The sequence below is a fragment of the Salmo salar genome, unplaced genomic scaffold, assembly GCF_905237065.1.
Source record: "Salmo salar unplaced genomic scaffold, Ssal_v3.1, whole genome shotgun sequence".
Classification (NCBI taxonomy): Eukaryota; Metazoa; Chordata; class Actinopteri; order Salmoniformes; family Salmonidae; genus Salmo; species Salmo salar.
The window spans coordinates 14,375-32,286 of NW_025547373.1; the positions used below are offsets into that span (position 1 = coordinate 14,375).

General features: G+C 48.1%; 1 protein-coding gene across 1 annotated transcript; it reads right to left on the reverse strand.

Annotated features, from left to right (window-relative positions):
- Positions 1 to 1,549: 1,549 nt before the first annotated feature.
- On the reverse strand, positions 1,550 to 17,379 carry LOC106586951 (trichohyalin). The gene is made up of 12 exons (XM_045711212.1): positions 17,264 to 17,379; positions 16,875 to 17,028; positions 16,586 to 16,779; positions 10,611 to 10,738; positions 9,826 to 10,346; positions 6,749 to 7,192; positions 6,263 to 6,553; positions 4,931 to 5,833; positions 3,846 to 4,145; positions 3,570 to 3,635; positions 3,040 to 3,117; positions 1,550 to 1,836 (listed from the first exon to the last, which is right to left on the reverse strand). The coding sequence occupies exons 1-12, from the start codon at positions 17,365 to 17,367 to the stop codon at positions 1,609 to 1,611; spliced, it is 3,411 nt and encodes a 1,136-aa protein (XP_045567168.1). The 5' UTR covers positions 17,368 to 17,379; the 3' UTR covers positions 1,550 to 1,608.
- Positions 17,380 to 17,912: the final 533 nt, after the last annotated feature.

A 17,912-nucleotide genomic window follows, 5' to 3' on the forward strand; every position in this document is an offset into this window, starting at 1 on the left:
ACTGTATGAAAAATCCACAAGAAAATCTGTCGCCCAGCATTGTGTGAGGGTTTTCAGCGGTTTAATTAAATGTATTCAGAGAAATGCACGTTACACACCTTCATAAGTTAAGTCTGAATACCAACTACTGAAATGGGTATGAAAGGCGTCCTAAGTCGGAATCGGACTTTCATGAATCGGAAATATTCACTTCCTGAATTGACTTCATTGAAAAGTGAATTGACCCCAACTCGGATTCAAACGCATAAAAGGTATATGATAACTACACTGAACAAAAATATAAACACAACATTTGAAGTTGTGCACAAATTAGTTTTACATCCCTGTTAGTGAGCATTTCTCCTTTGCCAAGATAATCCATCCACCTGACAGGTGTGGCATATCAAGAAGCTGATTAAACAGCAGGATCATTACACAGGTGCACCTTGTGCTTGGGGGACAATAAAAGGCCACTCTAAAATCTGCAGTTTTGTTACACAACACAATGGCCACAGATGTGTCTCAAGTTTTGAGGGAGCGTGCAGTTGGCATGCTGACTGTAGGGAATGTCCACCAGAACTGTTGCCAGAGAATTGAATGTTCATTTCTCTACCATAAGCAGCCTCCAACGTCGTTTTAGAGAATTTGGCAGTACGTCCAACTGGCCTCACAACATCAGACCACGTGTAACCACGCCAGCCCAGGACCTCCACATCCAGCATCTTCACCTGCAGGATCGTCTGAGACCAGCCACCCGGATAGGTGATGAAACTGAGGAGTATTTCTGTCTGTAATAAAGCCCTTTTGTGGTAAAAAAAAACTCATTCTGATTAGCTGGGCCTGGCACCCAAGTGCGTGGGCCTATGCCCTCCCAGGCCCACCCATGGCTGTGCCCCTGCCCAGTCATGCAAAATCCATAGATTAGGGCCTAATGAATTTATTTCGATTGAGTTAATATGAACTGTAACTCAGTAAAATTGTTGATATTGTGTTTATATCTTTGTTCAGTATACATAGGGTGAGTCCCAAATGGCACCCTATTCCAGATATAGTGCACTACTTTTGACCTAAATGGCACCCTATTCCAGATATAGTGCAGTACTTTTGACCCAAATGGCACCCTATTCAAGATATAGTGCACTACTTTTGACCCAAATGGCACCCTATTCCAGATATAGTGCACTACTTTTGACCTAAATGGTACCCTATTCCAGATATAGTGCACTACTTTTGACCCAAATGGCACCCTATTCAAGATATAGTGCACTACTTTTGACCCAAATGGCACCCTATTCCAGATATAGTGCACTACTTTTGACCTAAATGGCACCCTATTCAAGATATAGTGCACTACTTTTGACCCAAATGGCACCCTATTCCAGATATAGTGCACTACTTTTGACCTAAATGGCACCCTATTCCAGATATAGTGCAGTACTTTTGACCCAAATGGCACCCTATTCAAGATATAGTGCACTACTTTTGACCCAAATGGCACCCTATTCCAGATACAGTGCACTACTTTTGACCCAAATGGCACCCTATTCCAGATATAGTGCACTACTTTTGACCAGAGCCCTGGAAGACAATAGGGTGCCATTCCGGAGGCAAACACACTGCGCTTCATCTTCAACTCTGACTGAGAGACAATCTCAGCTCCTCCTCCCTGGCACTCCTATCCAATCGGTGTGTCTCTGACTCCAGCACAGAGGGGATTGGTTGCTGCGAGACCAACACCAGAGAATCAGTCAAGTCTTGACGAAGAGACACCAGCCATTGGTTGTTCCTGGAGGAGTGTTGGATAAACTCCACCCTTTCCCGGTGGTCGAGGACGAGCGTCAGCTGTAGTTGGTGTACCTGCGAGGTTTGGGAACATTTAACGTTTAAATAAAGGTGAATCGTTCAAAACACCTTGATAAATGAATAACCACACCTGAAATGACACCCTTACAGGATTCGCGGTCAATAGTTACGATCTATAATGATCAGACGCCGCGGTCAATAGTTCTGATCTATAATGATCAGACGCCGCGGTCAATAGTTACGATCTATAATGATCAGACGCCGCGGTCAATAGTTACGATCTATAATGATCAGACGCCGCGGTCAATAGTTCCGATCTATAATGATCAGACGCCGCGGTCAATAGTTCCAATCTATAATGATCAGACGCCGCGGTCAATAGTTACGATCTATAATGATCAGACGCCGCGGTCAATAGTTCCGATCTATAATGATCAGACGCCGCGGTCAATAGTTACGATCTATAATGATCAGACGCCGCGGTCAATAGTTACGATCTATAATGATCAGACGCCGCGGTCAATAGTTACGATCTATAATGATCAGACGCCGCGGTCAATAGTTCCGATCTATAATGATCAGACGCCGCGGTCAATAGTTACGATCTATAATGATCAGACGCCGCGGTCAATAGTTACGATCTATAATGATCAGACGCGCGGTCAATAGTTACGATCTATAATGATCAGACGCCGCGGTCAATAGTTCCGATCTATAATGATCAGACGCCGCAGTCAATAGTTATGATCTATAATGATCAGACGCCGCGGTCAATAGTTACGATCTATAATGATCAGACGCCGCGGTCAATAGTTACGATCTATAATGATCAGACGCCGCGGTCAATAGTTACGATCTATAATGATCAGACGCCGCGGTCAATAGTTCTGATCTATAATGATCAGACGCCGCGGTCAATAGTTACGATCTATAATGATCAGACGCCGCGGTCAATAGTTCTGATCTATAATGATCAGACGCCGCGGTCAATAGTTACGATCTATAATGATCAGACGCCGCGGTCAATAGTTACGATCTATAATGATCAGACGCCGCGGTCAATAGTTCCGATCTATAATGATCAGACGCCGCAGTCAATAGTTACGATCTATAATGATCAGACGCCGCGGTCAATAGTTACGATCTATAATGTAATGATCAGACGCCGCGGTCAATAGGACACCGTTCTGAACTCCGATGAGCCCTTTTAAGGGAATTGGATCCAGATTGGGACACGAGCCACGGTGGGTGACCTACCTGGTCCTCCAGCTTCTTCACCTTGGTCCGAAGGCGTCTCAACTCCTCTGTTTCCAGACCAACCAAACCCCTGGATTCCTGCACAACAGAAAGGAGTTAACGCTCTGTCTAAATTCAGCACATTTCAGGGGATTTTTTTCCCTCTCCTCCTCACCACTGAGTAAGCCTCCGTACAGATTTACCACTCACATATTTACACAAGTTATTTGGGATGCAAAGTGATTTGTAGATGAGTTATTTGGTGCAGTCTAACCGCACTGTAATAGCAGATTGACTTGTAACTGTTAATGATATGACAACAACCAGAGTAGTTAGTAGACGGGTAACTAACCTGTCCTCCGTCTCTGCTGGACGGGTTTATGACTAACCTGTCCTCTGTCTCTGCTGGACGGGTTTATGACTAACCTGAGCTCTGTCCTCCGTCTCTGCTGGACGGGTTTATGACTAACCTGAGCTCTGTCCTCCGTCTCTGCTGGACGGGTTTATGACTAACCTGTCCTCTGTCTCTGCTGGACGGGTTTATGACTAACCTGGGCTCTGTCTCCGTCTCTGCTGGAGGACTGGGACAGCTCACGACGTGACGATCCTCTCTCCGTCTTTTTAAAACAAACCACAGCAGAAGCGTAATTGTAAATAGTAAGGTAACTGTTCTGAATTATCCAAGTCTTGGGACTTAAAATTAAAAAAAAAAAAACATTTTAAAACAGGCAAGTGTGGAAGGCACCTCTTTTCTATTCGGGATCCGAAATCAGGTTGAACTGACGTTTTGGTTCTGCAGGTAAATAAGGTGAGACTGATCAGAATACCTGTATCAGCAGCTCTCTGAGGCGTTTCCTCTCGGTCTTCAGTCTGTCAGCTCGTTGTTCCAGTTGTGTATTCCTCCTCTGTAGCCGTCGATGGTCCAACTCTAGCTGGGCCACGGACCTCTGCAGGACAGACAGACGGTCCTGGACCACAGGGTCCATCTCTAGCTGGACCGCGGACCTCTGCAGGACAGACAGACGGTCCTGGACCACAGGGTCCATCTCTAGCTGGGCCACGGACCTCTGCAGGACAGACAGACGGTCCTGGACCACAGGGTCCATCTCTAGCTGGACCGCGGACCTCTGCAGGACAGACAGACGGTCTTTTACACCAGAGTCGTGTAGTGAACTGTACAGCACTACTGTCTCCTGTATGGACAGACAGGTCTGACAGGTACTCACCAGACACACACTGAATTGCTGCTCACAACTGGAAAACTGTCCCTTGGGGGGGTTATAATGTCCCTTGGGGGGTTATAATGTCCCTTGGGGGTTATAATGTCCCTTGGGGGGGTTATAATGTCCCTTGGGGGGTTATAATGTCCCTTGGGGGTTATAATGTCCCTTGGGGCGGTTATAATGTCCTTGGGGGTTATAACATTTCTTGGGGGTTATAATGTCCCTTGGGGGTTATAATGTCCCTTGGGGGGTTATAATGTCCCTTGGGGGGGTTATAATGTCCCTTGGGGGTTATAACATTTCTTGGGGGTTATAATGTCCCTTGGGGGGTTATAATGTCCCTTGGGGGGTATAACATTTCTTGGGGGTTATAATGTCCCTTGGGCAGTTATAAAGTCCCTTGGGGGGTTATAATGTCCCTTGGGGGTTATAACATTTCTTGGGGGTTATAATGTCCCTTGGGGGTTATAACATTTCTTGGGGGGTTATAATGTCCCTTGGGGGTTATAATGTCCCTTGGGGGGTTATAATGTTATAGTGCACTACTTTAGACCAGGGCCCTATGGCACCCTATTCCCTATATAGTGCACTACTTTAGACCAGGGCGCTATGGCACCCTATTCCCTATATATAGTGCACTACTATTGACCAGGGTCCATAGGGGCCATTTGGGGCGCAGTTGTACTAACCTCAGATCCCGCCCCTCTGCTCTGCTCCTGTTGGTGGGCTCTGTCCCGGTAGCCAATCATGGAAGCCTCAGTCTTCTCCAGGGCAGCTGTGATACGGTCTCTGTCCTTACTGAGTTCCTCTACTCTCTCTCTCAGGGTGTAAAGCTCTGTCTCTCTCTGTCTCAACAGTGTCTCCCTTTCCTCTCTGTCCAGGCGCTGGGAGGACACTCTCTTCCTCAGAGTAACTACCTCGTCCCGAAGCCAGACATCTCTTCCTGGACACTCCTGACTTCCTTCTCCTCTCTTCTGGTCCCCGGGCTCTCCAAGTCTCCTCTGTTCGTCCGTCTCTTCTTTCTGCAGACTCTGCAGTTTCACTTCCTCTGTGTCTCTCTTCCTCTCCTCTCTGTAAGCTTTCTCTCTCACCCTCTCCAGCTCTGTCTCCTTCTCTCTCAGCATGTCCGTGACTAACTCGACACGCTTCAGGCTCTCCTGCTCCCTTAGTTTCAGACTCTCCCTCCTCTGCTGCTCTTCCTGTCTCAACGTCTCCATCTCTCTCTTCTTCTCTTCTCTCACTCCCTCCATCTCTCTCTTCTTCTCTTCTCTCACTCCCTCCATCTCTCCCTCCACCTCTCTGATCCTCTCTCTGAGCTGTGTAACTGCCTGACTCTTCTCAGCAGCCAGACATCTGAGCTCTGTCTTCTGTTTCTCCAGGACATCCAGTCTGGCCCTGGTGCTGGTCAGCTCAGCCTCCTTCTCTCCCAACACCTCCTCCATCTCCTTCTGTCTCCTCTCCTTCTCTCCCAACACCTCCTCCATCTCCTTCTGTCTCCTCTCCTTCTCTCTCACTGCCTCCTCCAGCTCCTCCTGTCTCCTCTCCTTCTCTCCCAACACCTCCTCCAGCTCCTCCTGTCTCCTCTCCTTCTCTCCCAACACCTCCTCCAGCTCCTCCTGTCTCCTCTCCTTCTCTCCCAACACCTCCTCCATCTCCTTCTGTCTCCTCTCCTTCTCTCCCACTGCCTCCTCCAGCTCCTTCTGTCTCCTCTCCTTCTCTCCCACTGCCTCCTCCAGCTCCTTCTGTCTCCTCTCCTTCTCTCCCAATACCTCCTCCATCTCCACCTGTCTCCTCTCCTTCTCTCTCACTGCCTCCTCCAGCTCCTCCTGTCTCCTCTCCTTCTCTCCCAATACCTCCTCCATCTCCTTCTGTCTCCTCTCCTTCTCTCTCACTGCCTCCTCCAGCTCCTCCTGTCTCCTCTCCTTCTCTCCCAACACCACCTCCATCTCCTTCTGTCTCCTCTCCTTCTCTCCCAACACCTCCTCCAGCTCCTCCTCTCTGTCTCCGAGCTTCCTCTCCACCTCCCTTTTCTCTTGCTCCACAGCCCTGGTCCTCCCTCGGAGCTCCTCCACCTCCCCCCGGGCAGCACGCAGGCTCTCGTCCCTGCTCTTCACCATCTCCTCTTTCCTCTCCTGCATGAGGCTCCTTAGTCTCTCCCCCTCCCCGTGGCTCTCCTCCAGCAGCTGTTTCAGGCTAGACATCTCCTGCATGGCCGTCTTCAGCCCCTCTCTCATCTTCTGGTTGTCCCCTTCTTTCTCCTGCACCTCCTTCCTGCTTCTCTCCCTGCTCCTGGTCATCTCGGCTCCCTGCTCCTTCAGGATGGCCAGACTGAGGGCCAGCGCCTCCTTGCTCTCCTTCAACTCCTCCTCCATCCTTCTCAGTGAGGAGCCAGTCCTCTCCTTTTCTCTCCTCTCTTTGTGAGTCTCATCTTTCAGGATCCCAGCCTCTCTCTCCTTCTTCCTGATCTCAGCTAGGAGATGGTCTCTCTCCTCCTCCAGGGATTTAACCTGAGCACCCAGCCTCTCCACGCGACATCCTCTATCCTCCTGCAGGAGGCGTTGTCCTCTCTGCACCTCCTCTAGTCTGGACCTCAGTCTCTCTCCCTCCGCCTGTTCCTCTCTCAGCTGGGCACCCAACCATTCCCTCTCCTCCTTGTTCCTCCTCAACACGTCCTCCTGTCTCTGTCTTTCTCCACCGTTCTCTACCGTTCTCACCCTAAAGTCCTCCACCTCCTCCTCTCTCTCCTTCAGGAGCTGCGAGAGCCTTGCTACCTCTTTTATCCGTTCTTCCACTCTTTCTTTCCATTTCTTCACCTCCTCTTCCAGTCTCTCGTTTTGCTGCTCTGTTTCCTGTGCCCGTTCTCTCTCCCTCTCCCTCTCCTCCTTGGCCAAGTGTAGTGCTTTATTCCTGTCTCTGCTCTGACTCCTCTCCGTCTCTAGTAAAGACTCGGTCTCTATCAGAAGGTGTGAAACATGTTTCTCTGAGAGCTCTGACTGGTGCATTCTGTCTTTCAGATTCCTCAACTCTTCCTCTCTCTGCTGTAGCCTAGCCCTTGCCTCCTCTTCCTCCTCCCTCAGTTTCTCTACCTCCTCTTCTCTTTCCCTCAGCTGAGCCATCTGTCTCTCCATCTTCCCCTCTAGTGTCTGCCGCTCTCTCTTCCCCTCATCCCTCTCTTCTTCCAAGACGATCAACTTCACTCTCAAGACTTCAACCTCTCCTTCTCTCAGCTCCAGCGTTCCTCTCAGTCTCTCCTCTCGCTCCCTTCCCTCTGACTCCTTCCTCTTCTTTCTCAGACTCTCCTCCTGGTATCTTTCTCTCTCCCTCTCTCTGAGCTGTGTGTTCTCTCTCTCCGCGGCAAACATTTTGTTCTTCAATAGTTCATTTTTATTCAGTTCTGCCTCCAGATTGTCTCTTTCGTCCTCCAGTGAGATCATTCTAGTTTTCATCTCCTCTGATCTCTTCCTTCCGTCTACCTCCTCCTTTTTCAGTTGTTCCGCTATCTTCTCACTCTCTCTTTTTACAGCTTTTAGTTGTTCGCTGTTATTCTTCTCTTTTTCAGTGAGCCGCTGACTCAGTCTCGCGTTTTCTCTCTCCCACTCCTCTGCTTTCTCCCTCCATCTCTCTCTCTCTTCTGCTCTCTCCTCTGCTCTCTCCCTCCATCTCTCTCCCTCCTCTGCTTTCTCCCTCCATCTCTCTCCCTCCTCTGCTTTCTCCCTCCATCTCTCTCCCTCCTCTGCTCTCTCCCTCCATCTCTCCACCTCTTTTGCTATCTCCTCTGCTTTCTCCCTCCATCTCTCTCCCTCCTCTGCTCTCTCCTCTGCTTTCTCCCTCCATCTCTCTCCCTCCTCTGCTTTCTCCCTCCATCTCTCTCCCTCCTCTGCTCTCTCCCTCCATCTCTCTCTCTCTTCTGCTCTCTCCTCTGCTTTCTCCCTCCATCTCTCTCCCTCCTCTGCTTTCTCCCTCCATCTCTCCCCCTCCTGTGCTCTCTCCCTCCATCTCTCTCCCTCCTCTGCTCTCTCCCTCCATCTCTCTCCCTCCTGTGCTCTCTCCTCTGCTTTCTCCCTCCATCTCTCTCCCTCCTGTGCTCTCTCCCTCCATCTCTCTCCCTCCTCTGCTCTCTCCCTCCATCTCTCTCCCTCCTCTGCTCTCTCCTCTGCTTTCTCCCTCCATCTCTCTCCCTCCTCTGCTCTCTCCCTCCATCTCTCCCCCTCCTCCTTCAGTGTTCTCTCTCTGTGTTGGTGACTCTTGTGTTCTGCGGTTAGTCTCTCCAGCTCTGCATCTCTCTCTTCCAACAGACACGACATCTCCTCCTCCTCTTTCTCCAATTCCTCCATCCTGCTCCGGAGCTCCTGTACTTCCACGTCTTTCTGTGCCAACTCTTCTTTCAATCTCTCAGTCCTCTCCCTCTCTCCTGCCTCTCTCTTTTCCGTCTTCTTCTCTTCCTCTATCTCCTTGTCCCGGAGTTTGGCGTTGGCCTCTTCTAAAGCCTGAAGGTTTGCCTTTAATATCTCAATGTCTTTCAACTCTTCCTCCAGAGACATGACCATGGCTTTCAGCTGTGTCATCTCTTCCTCTCTCTTTCTCATCTCTCTTTCCTTTGTTCTCGAAGTTCTGCCACCTTCTCCATCTCTCTTCTTCTGTCTTCCAGTTGTTCACTCTGTTTATTCTTTGTTTCTTTAAACCTCTGACTCATTTCATCCATTTCCCTCTCCAGATTGTCTCTTTCGTCCTCCAGTGAGATCATTCTAGTTTTCATCTCCTCTGATCTCTTCCTTCCGTCTACCTCCTCCTTTTTCAGTTGTTCCGCTATCTTCTCACTCTCTCTTTTTACAGCTTTTAGTTGTTCGCTGTTATTCTTCTCTTTTTCAGTGAGCCGCTGACTCAGTCTCGCGTTTTCTCTCTCCCACTCCTCTGCTCTCTCCCTCCATCTCTCTACCTCCTCTGCTCTCTCCTCTGCTCTCTCCCTCCATCTCTCTCCCTCCTCTGCTTTCTCCCTCCATCTCTCTCTCTCTTCTGCTCTCTCCTCTGCTTTCTCCCTCCATCTCTCTCCCTCCTCTGCTTTCTCCCTCCATCTCTCTCCCTCCTCTGCTTTCTCCCTCCATCTCTCCACCTCTTTTCCTCTCTCCTCTGCTTTCTCCCTCCATCTCTCTCCCTCCTCTGCTCTCTCCTCTGCTTTCTCCCTCCATCTCTCTCCCTCCTCTGCTTTCTCCCTCCATCTCTCTCTCTCTTCTGCTCTCTCCTCTGCTTTCTCCCTCCATCTCTCTCCCTCCTCTGCTCTCTCCCTCCATCTCTCCACCTCTTTTGCTATCTCCTCTGCTTTCTCCCTCCATCTCTCTCCCTCCTCTGATCTCTCCTCTGCTTTCTCCCTCCATCTCTCTCCCTCCTCTGCTTTCTCCCTCCATCTCTCTCCCTCCTCTGCTCTCTCCCTCCATCTCTCTCTCTCTTCTGCTCTCTCCTCTGCTTTCTCCCTCCATCTCTCTCCCTCCTCTGCTTTCTCCCTCCATCTCTCTCTCTCTTCTGCTCTCTCCTCTGCTTTCTCCCTCCATCTCTCTCCCTCCTCTGCTCTCTCCCTCCATCTCTCCACCTCTTTTGCTATCTCCTCTGCTTTCTCCCTCCATCTCTCTCCCTCCTCTGCTCTCTCCTCTGCTTTCTCCCTCCATCTCTCTCCCTCCTCTGCTCTCTCCCTCCATCTCTCCCCCTCCTCCTTCAGTGTTCTCTCTCTGTGTTGGTGACTCTTGTGTTCTGCGGTTAGTCTCTCCAGCTCTGCATCTCTCTCTTCCAACAGACACGACATCTCCTCCTTCTCTTTCTCCAATCCCTCCATCCTGTTCTTCATCGCCACCACCTCTCCGTCTCTGTGCCCCAGTTCCGAGCTCAACGCCATCCTCTCGCTCTGCCATCCTTCCTTCTCTTCTCTCCGTTCCTCCTCTTCTCTCGTCCCTTTCTCTGTCGTCTGATCTACCAGTAACTGTAGCCTTTCCAGGTCAGCATGCCAGACCTCGCTCTCTCTCTGGCTCCTCTCTCTCTCCTCTCGTTCCTCCTGTTTCTCCTTCTCCGTCTGTCTCCTCCCTCTCTCCATCTCTCCCCTCAGACACTGGACCTCCCCTGGAGGATATAGATATCAGGGACCAATACGACAAAACCATGATGAGTTGAATAACTCTTGAAAATCAACAGGTACAAGATGTGGATAAATGGGCTGGTTCTGGAGAACCCAACTCACAGAGAGTTAAATCTGTGGCACTTTTGCAATATTTTTTAATGTAGGCTACAGTAGGCTTAGATTCTGGAAGTAAGCTCCTTGACTTTCTGTCTCCTGCCAAATGGAAATTGGGATTAATCTTTAAGGCAACGAGTGTCAGTGCTCACCCTGCAACACATCCTTGGTCTGGAGCAGCGTGGTGACCTGGACCTGTAGCTGCAGACTCTCTACCTCCAGCCCGGAGACCTGCTGTTGGGCCTGGGTTAACTGGTGCTGCTGGGACACCGTCAGGATCCTGGAGAGACAAATACAACTCATACATACAGGGAGAGACCACAACAATAATACTACTATAATACTACAATACTACTACTACCCCCACAACAATACTACTACCACTACGATGCTACTACCACTACGATGCTACTACTACTACTACCACTACGATACTACTACCACTACGATGCTACTACCACTACGATGCTACTACCACCACTACGATGCTACTACCACCACTACGATACTACTACTACCACTACGATACTACTACCACTCACGATGCTACTACCACCACTCACGATACTACTACTACCACTACGATACTACTACTACCACTACGATACTACTACCACCACTACGATGCTACTACCACCACTACGATGCTACTACCACCACTACGATACTACTACTACCACTCACGATGCTACTACCACCACTCACGATGCTACTACCACTCACGATACTCACTACCACCACTCACGATGCTACTACCACCACTCACGATACTACTACCACCACTCACGATACTACTACTACCACTCACGATACTACTACTACCACTCACGATACTACTACTACCACTCACGATAATACTACCACCACTACGAGTGCTACTACCACTACGATACTACTACTACCACTCACGATACTACTACTACCACTCACGATACTACTACCACTACGATACTACTACCACCACTCACGATACTACTACCACCACCACGATGCTACCACCACCACTACGATACCACTACCACCACTCACGATACTACTACCACCACCACGATACTACTACTACCACTCACGATACTACTACCACTACGATACTACTACCACCACTACGATACTACTACTACCACTACGATACTACTACTACCACTACGATACTACTACTACCACTACGATACTACTACTACCACTACGATACTACTACTACCACTACGATACTACTACCACCACTACGATACTACTACTACCACTACGATACTACTACTACCACTACGATACTACTACTACCACTACGATACTACTACTACCACTACGATACTACTACTACCACATCACTCCCAGTTAGGGGGAGTGATGAGCTCTACAGCAGAGTCTCACAACTCAATCGCTGGTTGAAAACTGTTTTCTGCCCCTCCCAAAAGATAGAATTTGTAGATAATTGGCCCTCTTTCTGGGACTCACCCACAAACAGGACCAAGCCTGGCCTGTTGAGGAGTGACGGACTCCATCCTAGCTGGAGGGGTGCTCTCATCTTATCTACGAACATAGACAGGGCTCTAACTCCTCTAGCTCCACAATGAGATAGGGTGCAGGCCAGGCAGCAGGCTGTTAGCCAGCCTGCCAGCTTAGTGGAGTCTGCCACTAGCACAGTCAGTGTAGTCAGCTCAGCTATCCCCATTGAGACCGTGTCTGTGCCTCGATCTAGGTTGGGCAAAATTAAAGATGGCGGTGTTCCATCTAGCAATCTCACTAGAATAAAGACCTCCTCCATTCCTGCCATTATTGAAAGAGATTGTGATACCTCACATCTCAAAATTGGGTTACTTAATGTTAGATCCCTCACTTCCAAGGCAGTTATAGTCAATGAACTAATCACTGATCATAATCTTGATGTGATTGGCCTGACTGAAACATGGCTTAAGCCTGATGAATATACTGTTACTACTAAATGAGGCCTCACCCCCAGGTTACATTAGTGACCATACCCCCCGTGCATCCGGCAAAGGCGGAGGTGTTGCTAACATTTACGACAGCAAATTTCAATTTACAAAAAAAAAAAACAATGACGTTTTCGTCTTTTGAGCTTCTAGTCATGAAATCTATGCAGCCTACTCACTCACTTTTTATAGCTACTGTTTATAGGCCTCCTGGGCCATATGCAGCGTTCCTCACTGAGTTCCCTGAATTCCTATCGGATCTTGTAGTCATAGCAGATAATATTCTAATTTTTGGTGACTTTAACATTCACATGGAAAAGTCCACAGACCCACTCCAAAAGGCTTTCGGAGCCATCATCGACTCAGTGGGTTTTGTCCAACATGTCTCTGGACCTACTCACTGCCACAGTCATACTCTGGACCTAGTTTTGTCCCATGGAATAAATGTTGTGGATCTAAATGTTTTTCCTCATAATCCTGGACTATCGGACCACCATTTTATTACGTTTGCAATTGCAACAAATAATCTGCTCAGACCCCAACCAAGGAGCATTAAAAGTCGTGCTATAAATTCTCAGACAACCCAAAGATTCCTTGATGCCCTTCCAGACTGCCTCTGCCTACCCAAGGACGTCAGAGGACAAAAATCAGTTAACCACCTAACCGAGGAACTCAATTTAACCTTGCGCAATACCCTAGATGCAGTTGCACCCCTAAAAACTAAAAACATCTGTCATAAGAAACTAGCTCCCTGGTATACAGAAAATACACGAGCTCTGAAGCAAGCTTCCAGAAAATTGGAACGGAAATGGCGCCACACCAAACTGGAAGTCTTCCGACTAGCTTGGAAAGACAGTACCGTGCAGTATCGAAGAGCCCTCACTGCTGCTCGATCATCCTATTTTTCCAACTTAATTGAGGAAAATAAGAACAATCCGAAATTTATTTTTGATACTGTCGCAAAGCTAACTAAAAAGCAGCCTTCGCAAATGGAGGATGGCTTTCACTTCAGCAGTAATACATTTATGAACTTCTTTGAGGAAAAGATCATGATCATTAGAAAGCAAATTACAGACTCCTCTTTAAATCTGGGTATTCCTCCAAAGCTCCATTGTCCTGAGTCTGCACAACTCTGCCAGGACCTAGGATCAAGGGAGATACTAAAGTGTTTTAGTACTATATCTCTTGACGCAATGATGAAAATAGTCATGGCCTCCAAACCCTCAAGCTGCATACTGGACCCTATTCCAACTAAACTACTGAAAGAGCTGCTTCCTGTGCTTGGCCCTCCTATGTTGAACATAATAAACGGCTCTCTATCCACCGGATGTGTACCAAGCTCACTAAAAGTGGCAGTAATAAAGCCTCTCTTGAAAAAGCCGAATCTTGATCCAGAAATTATAAAAACTATCGGCCTATATCGAATCTTCCATTCCTCTCCAAAATTTTAGAAAAAGCTGTTGCACAGCAACTGACTGCCTTCCTGAAGACAAACAATGTATACGAAACGCTTCAGTCTGGTTTTAGACCCCATCATAGCACTGAGACTGCACTTGTGAAGGTGGTAAATGACCTTTTAATGACGTCAGACCGAGGCTCTGCATCTGTCCTCGTGCTCCTAGATCTTAGTGCCGCTTTTGATACCATCGATCACCACATTCTTTTGGAGAGATTGGAAACCCAAATTGGTCTACATGGACAAGTTCTGGCCTGGTTTAGATCTTATCTGTCGGAAAGATATCAGTTTGTCTCTGTGAATGGTTTGTCCTCTGACAAATCAATTGTAAATTTCGGTGTTCCTCAAGGTTCCGTTTTAGGACCACTATTGTTTTCACTATATATTTTACCTCTTGGGGATGTCATTCGAAAACATAATGTTAAATTTCACTGCTATGCAGACGACACACAGCTGTACATTTCAATGAAACATGGTGAAGCCCCAAAATTGCCCTCGCTAGAAGCCTGTGTTTCAGACATAAAGAAGTGGATGGCTGCAAACTTTCTACTTCTAAACTCGGACAAAACAGAGATGCTTGTTCTAGGTCCCAAGAAACAAAGAGATCTTCTGTTGAATCTGACAATTAATCTGGATGGTTGTACAGTCGTCTCAAATAAAACTGTGAAGGACCTCGGCGTTACTCTGGACCCTGATCTCTCTTTTGAAGAACATATCAAGACTGTTTCAAGGACAGCTTTTTTCCATCTACGTAACATTGCAATAATCAGAAATTTTCTGTCCAAAAATGACGCAGAAAAATTAATCCATGCTTTTGTTACTTCTAGGCTGGACTACTGCAATGCTCTACTTTCCGGCTACCCGGATAAAGCACTAAATAAACTTCAGTTAGTGCTAAATACGGCTGCTAGAATCCTGACTAGAACCAAAAAATTTGATCATATTACTCCAGTGTTAGCCTCCCTACACTGGCTTCCTGTTAAGGCAAGGGCTGATTTCAAGGTTTTACTGCTAACCTACAAAGCATTACATGGGCTTGCTCCTACCTATCTTTCCGATTTGGTCCTGCCGTACATAGCTACACGTACGCTACGGTCACAAGACGCAGGCCTCCTAATTGTCCCTAGAATTTCTAAGCAAACGGCTGGAGGTAGGGCTTTGTCCTATAGAGCTCCATTTTTATGGAATGGTCTGCCTACCCATGTGAGAGACGCAGACTCAGTCTCAACCTTTAAGTCTTTACTGAAGACTTATCTCTTCAGTAGGTCCTATGATTAAGTATAGTCTGGCCCAGGAGTGTGAAGGTGAACGGAAAGGCTGGAGCAACGAACCGCCCTTGCTGTCTCTGCCTTGCCAGTTCCCCTCTCTCCACTGGGATTCTCTGCCTCAAACCCTATTACAGGGGCTGAGTCACTGGCCTGCTGGTGTTCTTCCATGCCGTCCATGGGAGGGGTGCGTCACTTGAGTGGGTTGAGTCACTGACGTGGTCTTCCTGTCTGGGTTGGCGCCCCCCCCCCTTGGGTTGTGCCATGGCGGAGATCGTTGTGGGCTATACTCGGCCTTGTCTTAGGACGGTAAGTTGGTGGTTGGAGACATCCCTCTAGTGGTGTGGGGGCTGTGCTTTGGCAAAGTGGGTGGGGTTATATCCTGCCTGTTTGGCCCTGTCCGGGGTATCATCGGATGGGGCCACAGTGTCTTCTGATCCCTCCTGTCTCAGCCTCCAGTATTTATGCTGCAGTAGTTTATGTGTCGGGGGGCTAGGGTCAGTCTGTTACATCTGGAGTATTTCTCTTGTCTTATCCGGTGTCCTGTGTGTATTTAAATATGCTCTCTCTAATTCTCTCTTTCTGTCTTTCTCTCGGAGGACCTGAGCCCTAGGACCATGCCTCAGGACTACCTGGCTTGATGACTCCTTGCTGTCCCCAGTCCACCTGGCCGTGCTGCTGCTCCAGTTTCAACTGTTCTGCCTGCGGCTATGGAACCCTGACCTGTTCACCGGACGTGCTTGTTGCACCCTCGACAACTACTATGATTATTATTATTTGACCATGCTGGTCATTTATGAACATTTTAACATTTTAACATTTTGACCATGTTCTGTTATAATATCCACCCTGCACAGCCAGAAGAGGACTGGCCACCCCTCATAGCCTGGTTCCTCTCTAGGTTTCTTCCTAGGTTTTTGGCCTTTCTAGGGAGTTTTTCCTAGGGAGTTTTTCCTAGCCACCGTGCTTCTTTCACATGCTTTGCTTGCTGTTTGGGGTTTTAGGCTGGGTTTCTGTACAGCACTTTGAGAATATCAGCTGATGTACGAAGGGCTATATAAAAATAAATTTGATTTTATTTGATTTGATACTACTACTACCACTACGATACTACTACTACCACTACGATACTACTACTACCACTACGATACTACTACCACCACTACGATACTACTACCACCACTACGATACTACTACTACCACTACGATACTACTACTACCACTACGATACTACTACTACCACTACGATACTACTACCACTACGATACTACTACTACCACTACGATACTACTACCACCACTACGATGCTACTACTACGAGTGACAAACTGTCAAGCCTTTTACATAGACTGATTACAGGGTGAGAGGAAAAGCATGTTTGGATCAACTATCCCTTTAAGGTAGTGTTTTCCTTATAACATTTTCTGCTTTTAATCTTTACTTTATACATTTATAAAGCATGAAAAGGATATTCACCTGAGTTCCTCAATGTCCTGTCCCAGCTGGTCTCTCTCTCTCTCCAGCGAGAGGACAGTCCCCGCCACTTCCTGGTTCTCTCTTAGTAGTTCCTCAGCCTCTCTCTCTGCCCTCCTCTGCTGCTCTGTCGCTTGACACAACTCTGCCTGTAGACCTCTCAACTCCTCACACACTGCATCGTGCTGCACAGACAGCTGTAACCCACATCAAGAACAATATGCAGCAACAACAACAAATAAATCAAAGTGAACAGAAGGAAGGAAGACTCGATGCCGCTCTACTCCTTCACCTGTTCCAGTCGTTCTCCATCCTTTCCTCTCTCCTCCAGCAGAGCGGTGACTTCTCTCTCCTTCTCCTCCCGTAGGGTCTCAACTTCTCTCTCCAGCTCCCTCTCTCTGTCCCTCAGCTGCTGCAGGGAGCTCAGCTCTGATCCTCTACGGGTCCTGCACACGGCCAAATACATTGATTGATAAGATACCGATTGATTGTCACGCGCACAGCCTATTACGGAACACTGACCGGAACTATCACGATCGCAAATCGGCCCTCACAGACAGGCACTGAGGAAAACTTAATGTTCATATATATTCTTCAAAACAGATGTAATTAACATTATTCCAAACAGTTGTAAGGGACTTAAAGGTCTGTTTACTTTGAGGAAGTCGCATCATGTCCTACCTTAACTCTGTGCTCTCACTGGACTGGGTGTTAAGCTCCTTACGAAGGGTCACGACCTTTGACTCTAGTCCCTGTAGCTGGCCCTGGAGGTCAGCCATCTCCATCTCAAGCTTGAGGGTAAGAAGAACAAGACCATTCTCTGTATTTCTAGACTAGTTGTCTGACACAGTTCAGCAGCATTTATTTATGTGGAACATTTATTTATGTGGAACATTTATTTGACAGTGGACATGACATTTTCAACATCGATGTAAAAGTGCAACAAAGCACTGGGCGTCAGGGTTTAGTCTACCTGTAGCGGCTGGGCGTTAGGGTTTAGTCTACCTGTAGTGGCTGGGCGTTAGTCTACCTGTAGCGGCTGGGCGTTAGGGTTTAGTCTACCTGTAGTGGCTGGACGTTAGGGTTTAGTCTACCTGTAGCGGCTGGGCGTTAAGGTTTAGTCTACCTGTATTGGCTGGGCGTTAGGGTTTAGTCTACCTGTAGCGGCTGGGCGTTAGGGTTTAGTCTACCTGTAGCGGCTGGGCGTTAGGGTTTAGTCTACCTGTAGTGGCTGGGCGTTAGGGTTTAGTCTACCTGTAGTGGCTGGGCGTTAGTCTACCTGTAGTGGCTGGGCGTTAGGGTTTAGTCTACCTGTAGCGGCTGGGCGTTA

What these genes read in the sequence shown, in the direction of transcription:
- LOC106586951 (XM_045711212.1), bottom strand. Translation starts at nt 17,367, where the DNA reads ATGGAGATGGCTGACCTCCAGGGCCAGCTACAGGGACTAGAGTCAAAG. An exon ending in ATGGAGAACGACTGGAACAG is followed by an intron (nt 16,780 to 16,874) that starts GTGAAGGAGTAG and finishes TGTGGGTTACAG; the next exon opens with CTGTCTGTGCAGCACGATGC. An exon ending in GAGACGGAGACAGAGCCCAG is followed by an intron (nt 3,118 to 3,569) that starts GTTAGTCATAAA and finishes TCTGTTGTGCAG; the next exon opens with GAATCCAGGGGTTTGGTTGG.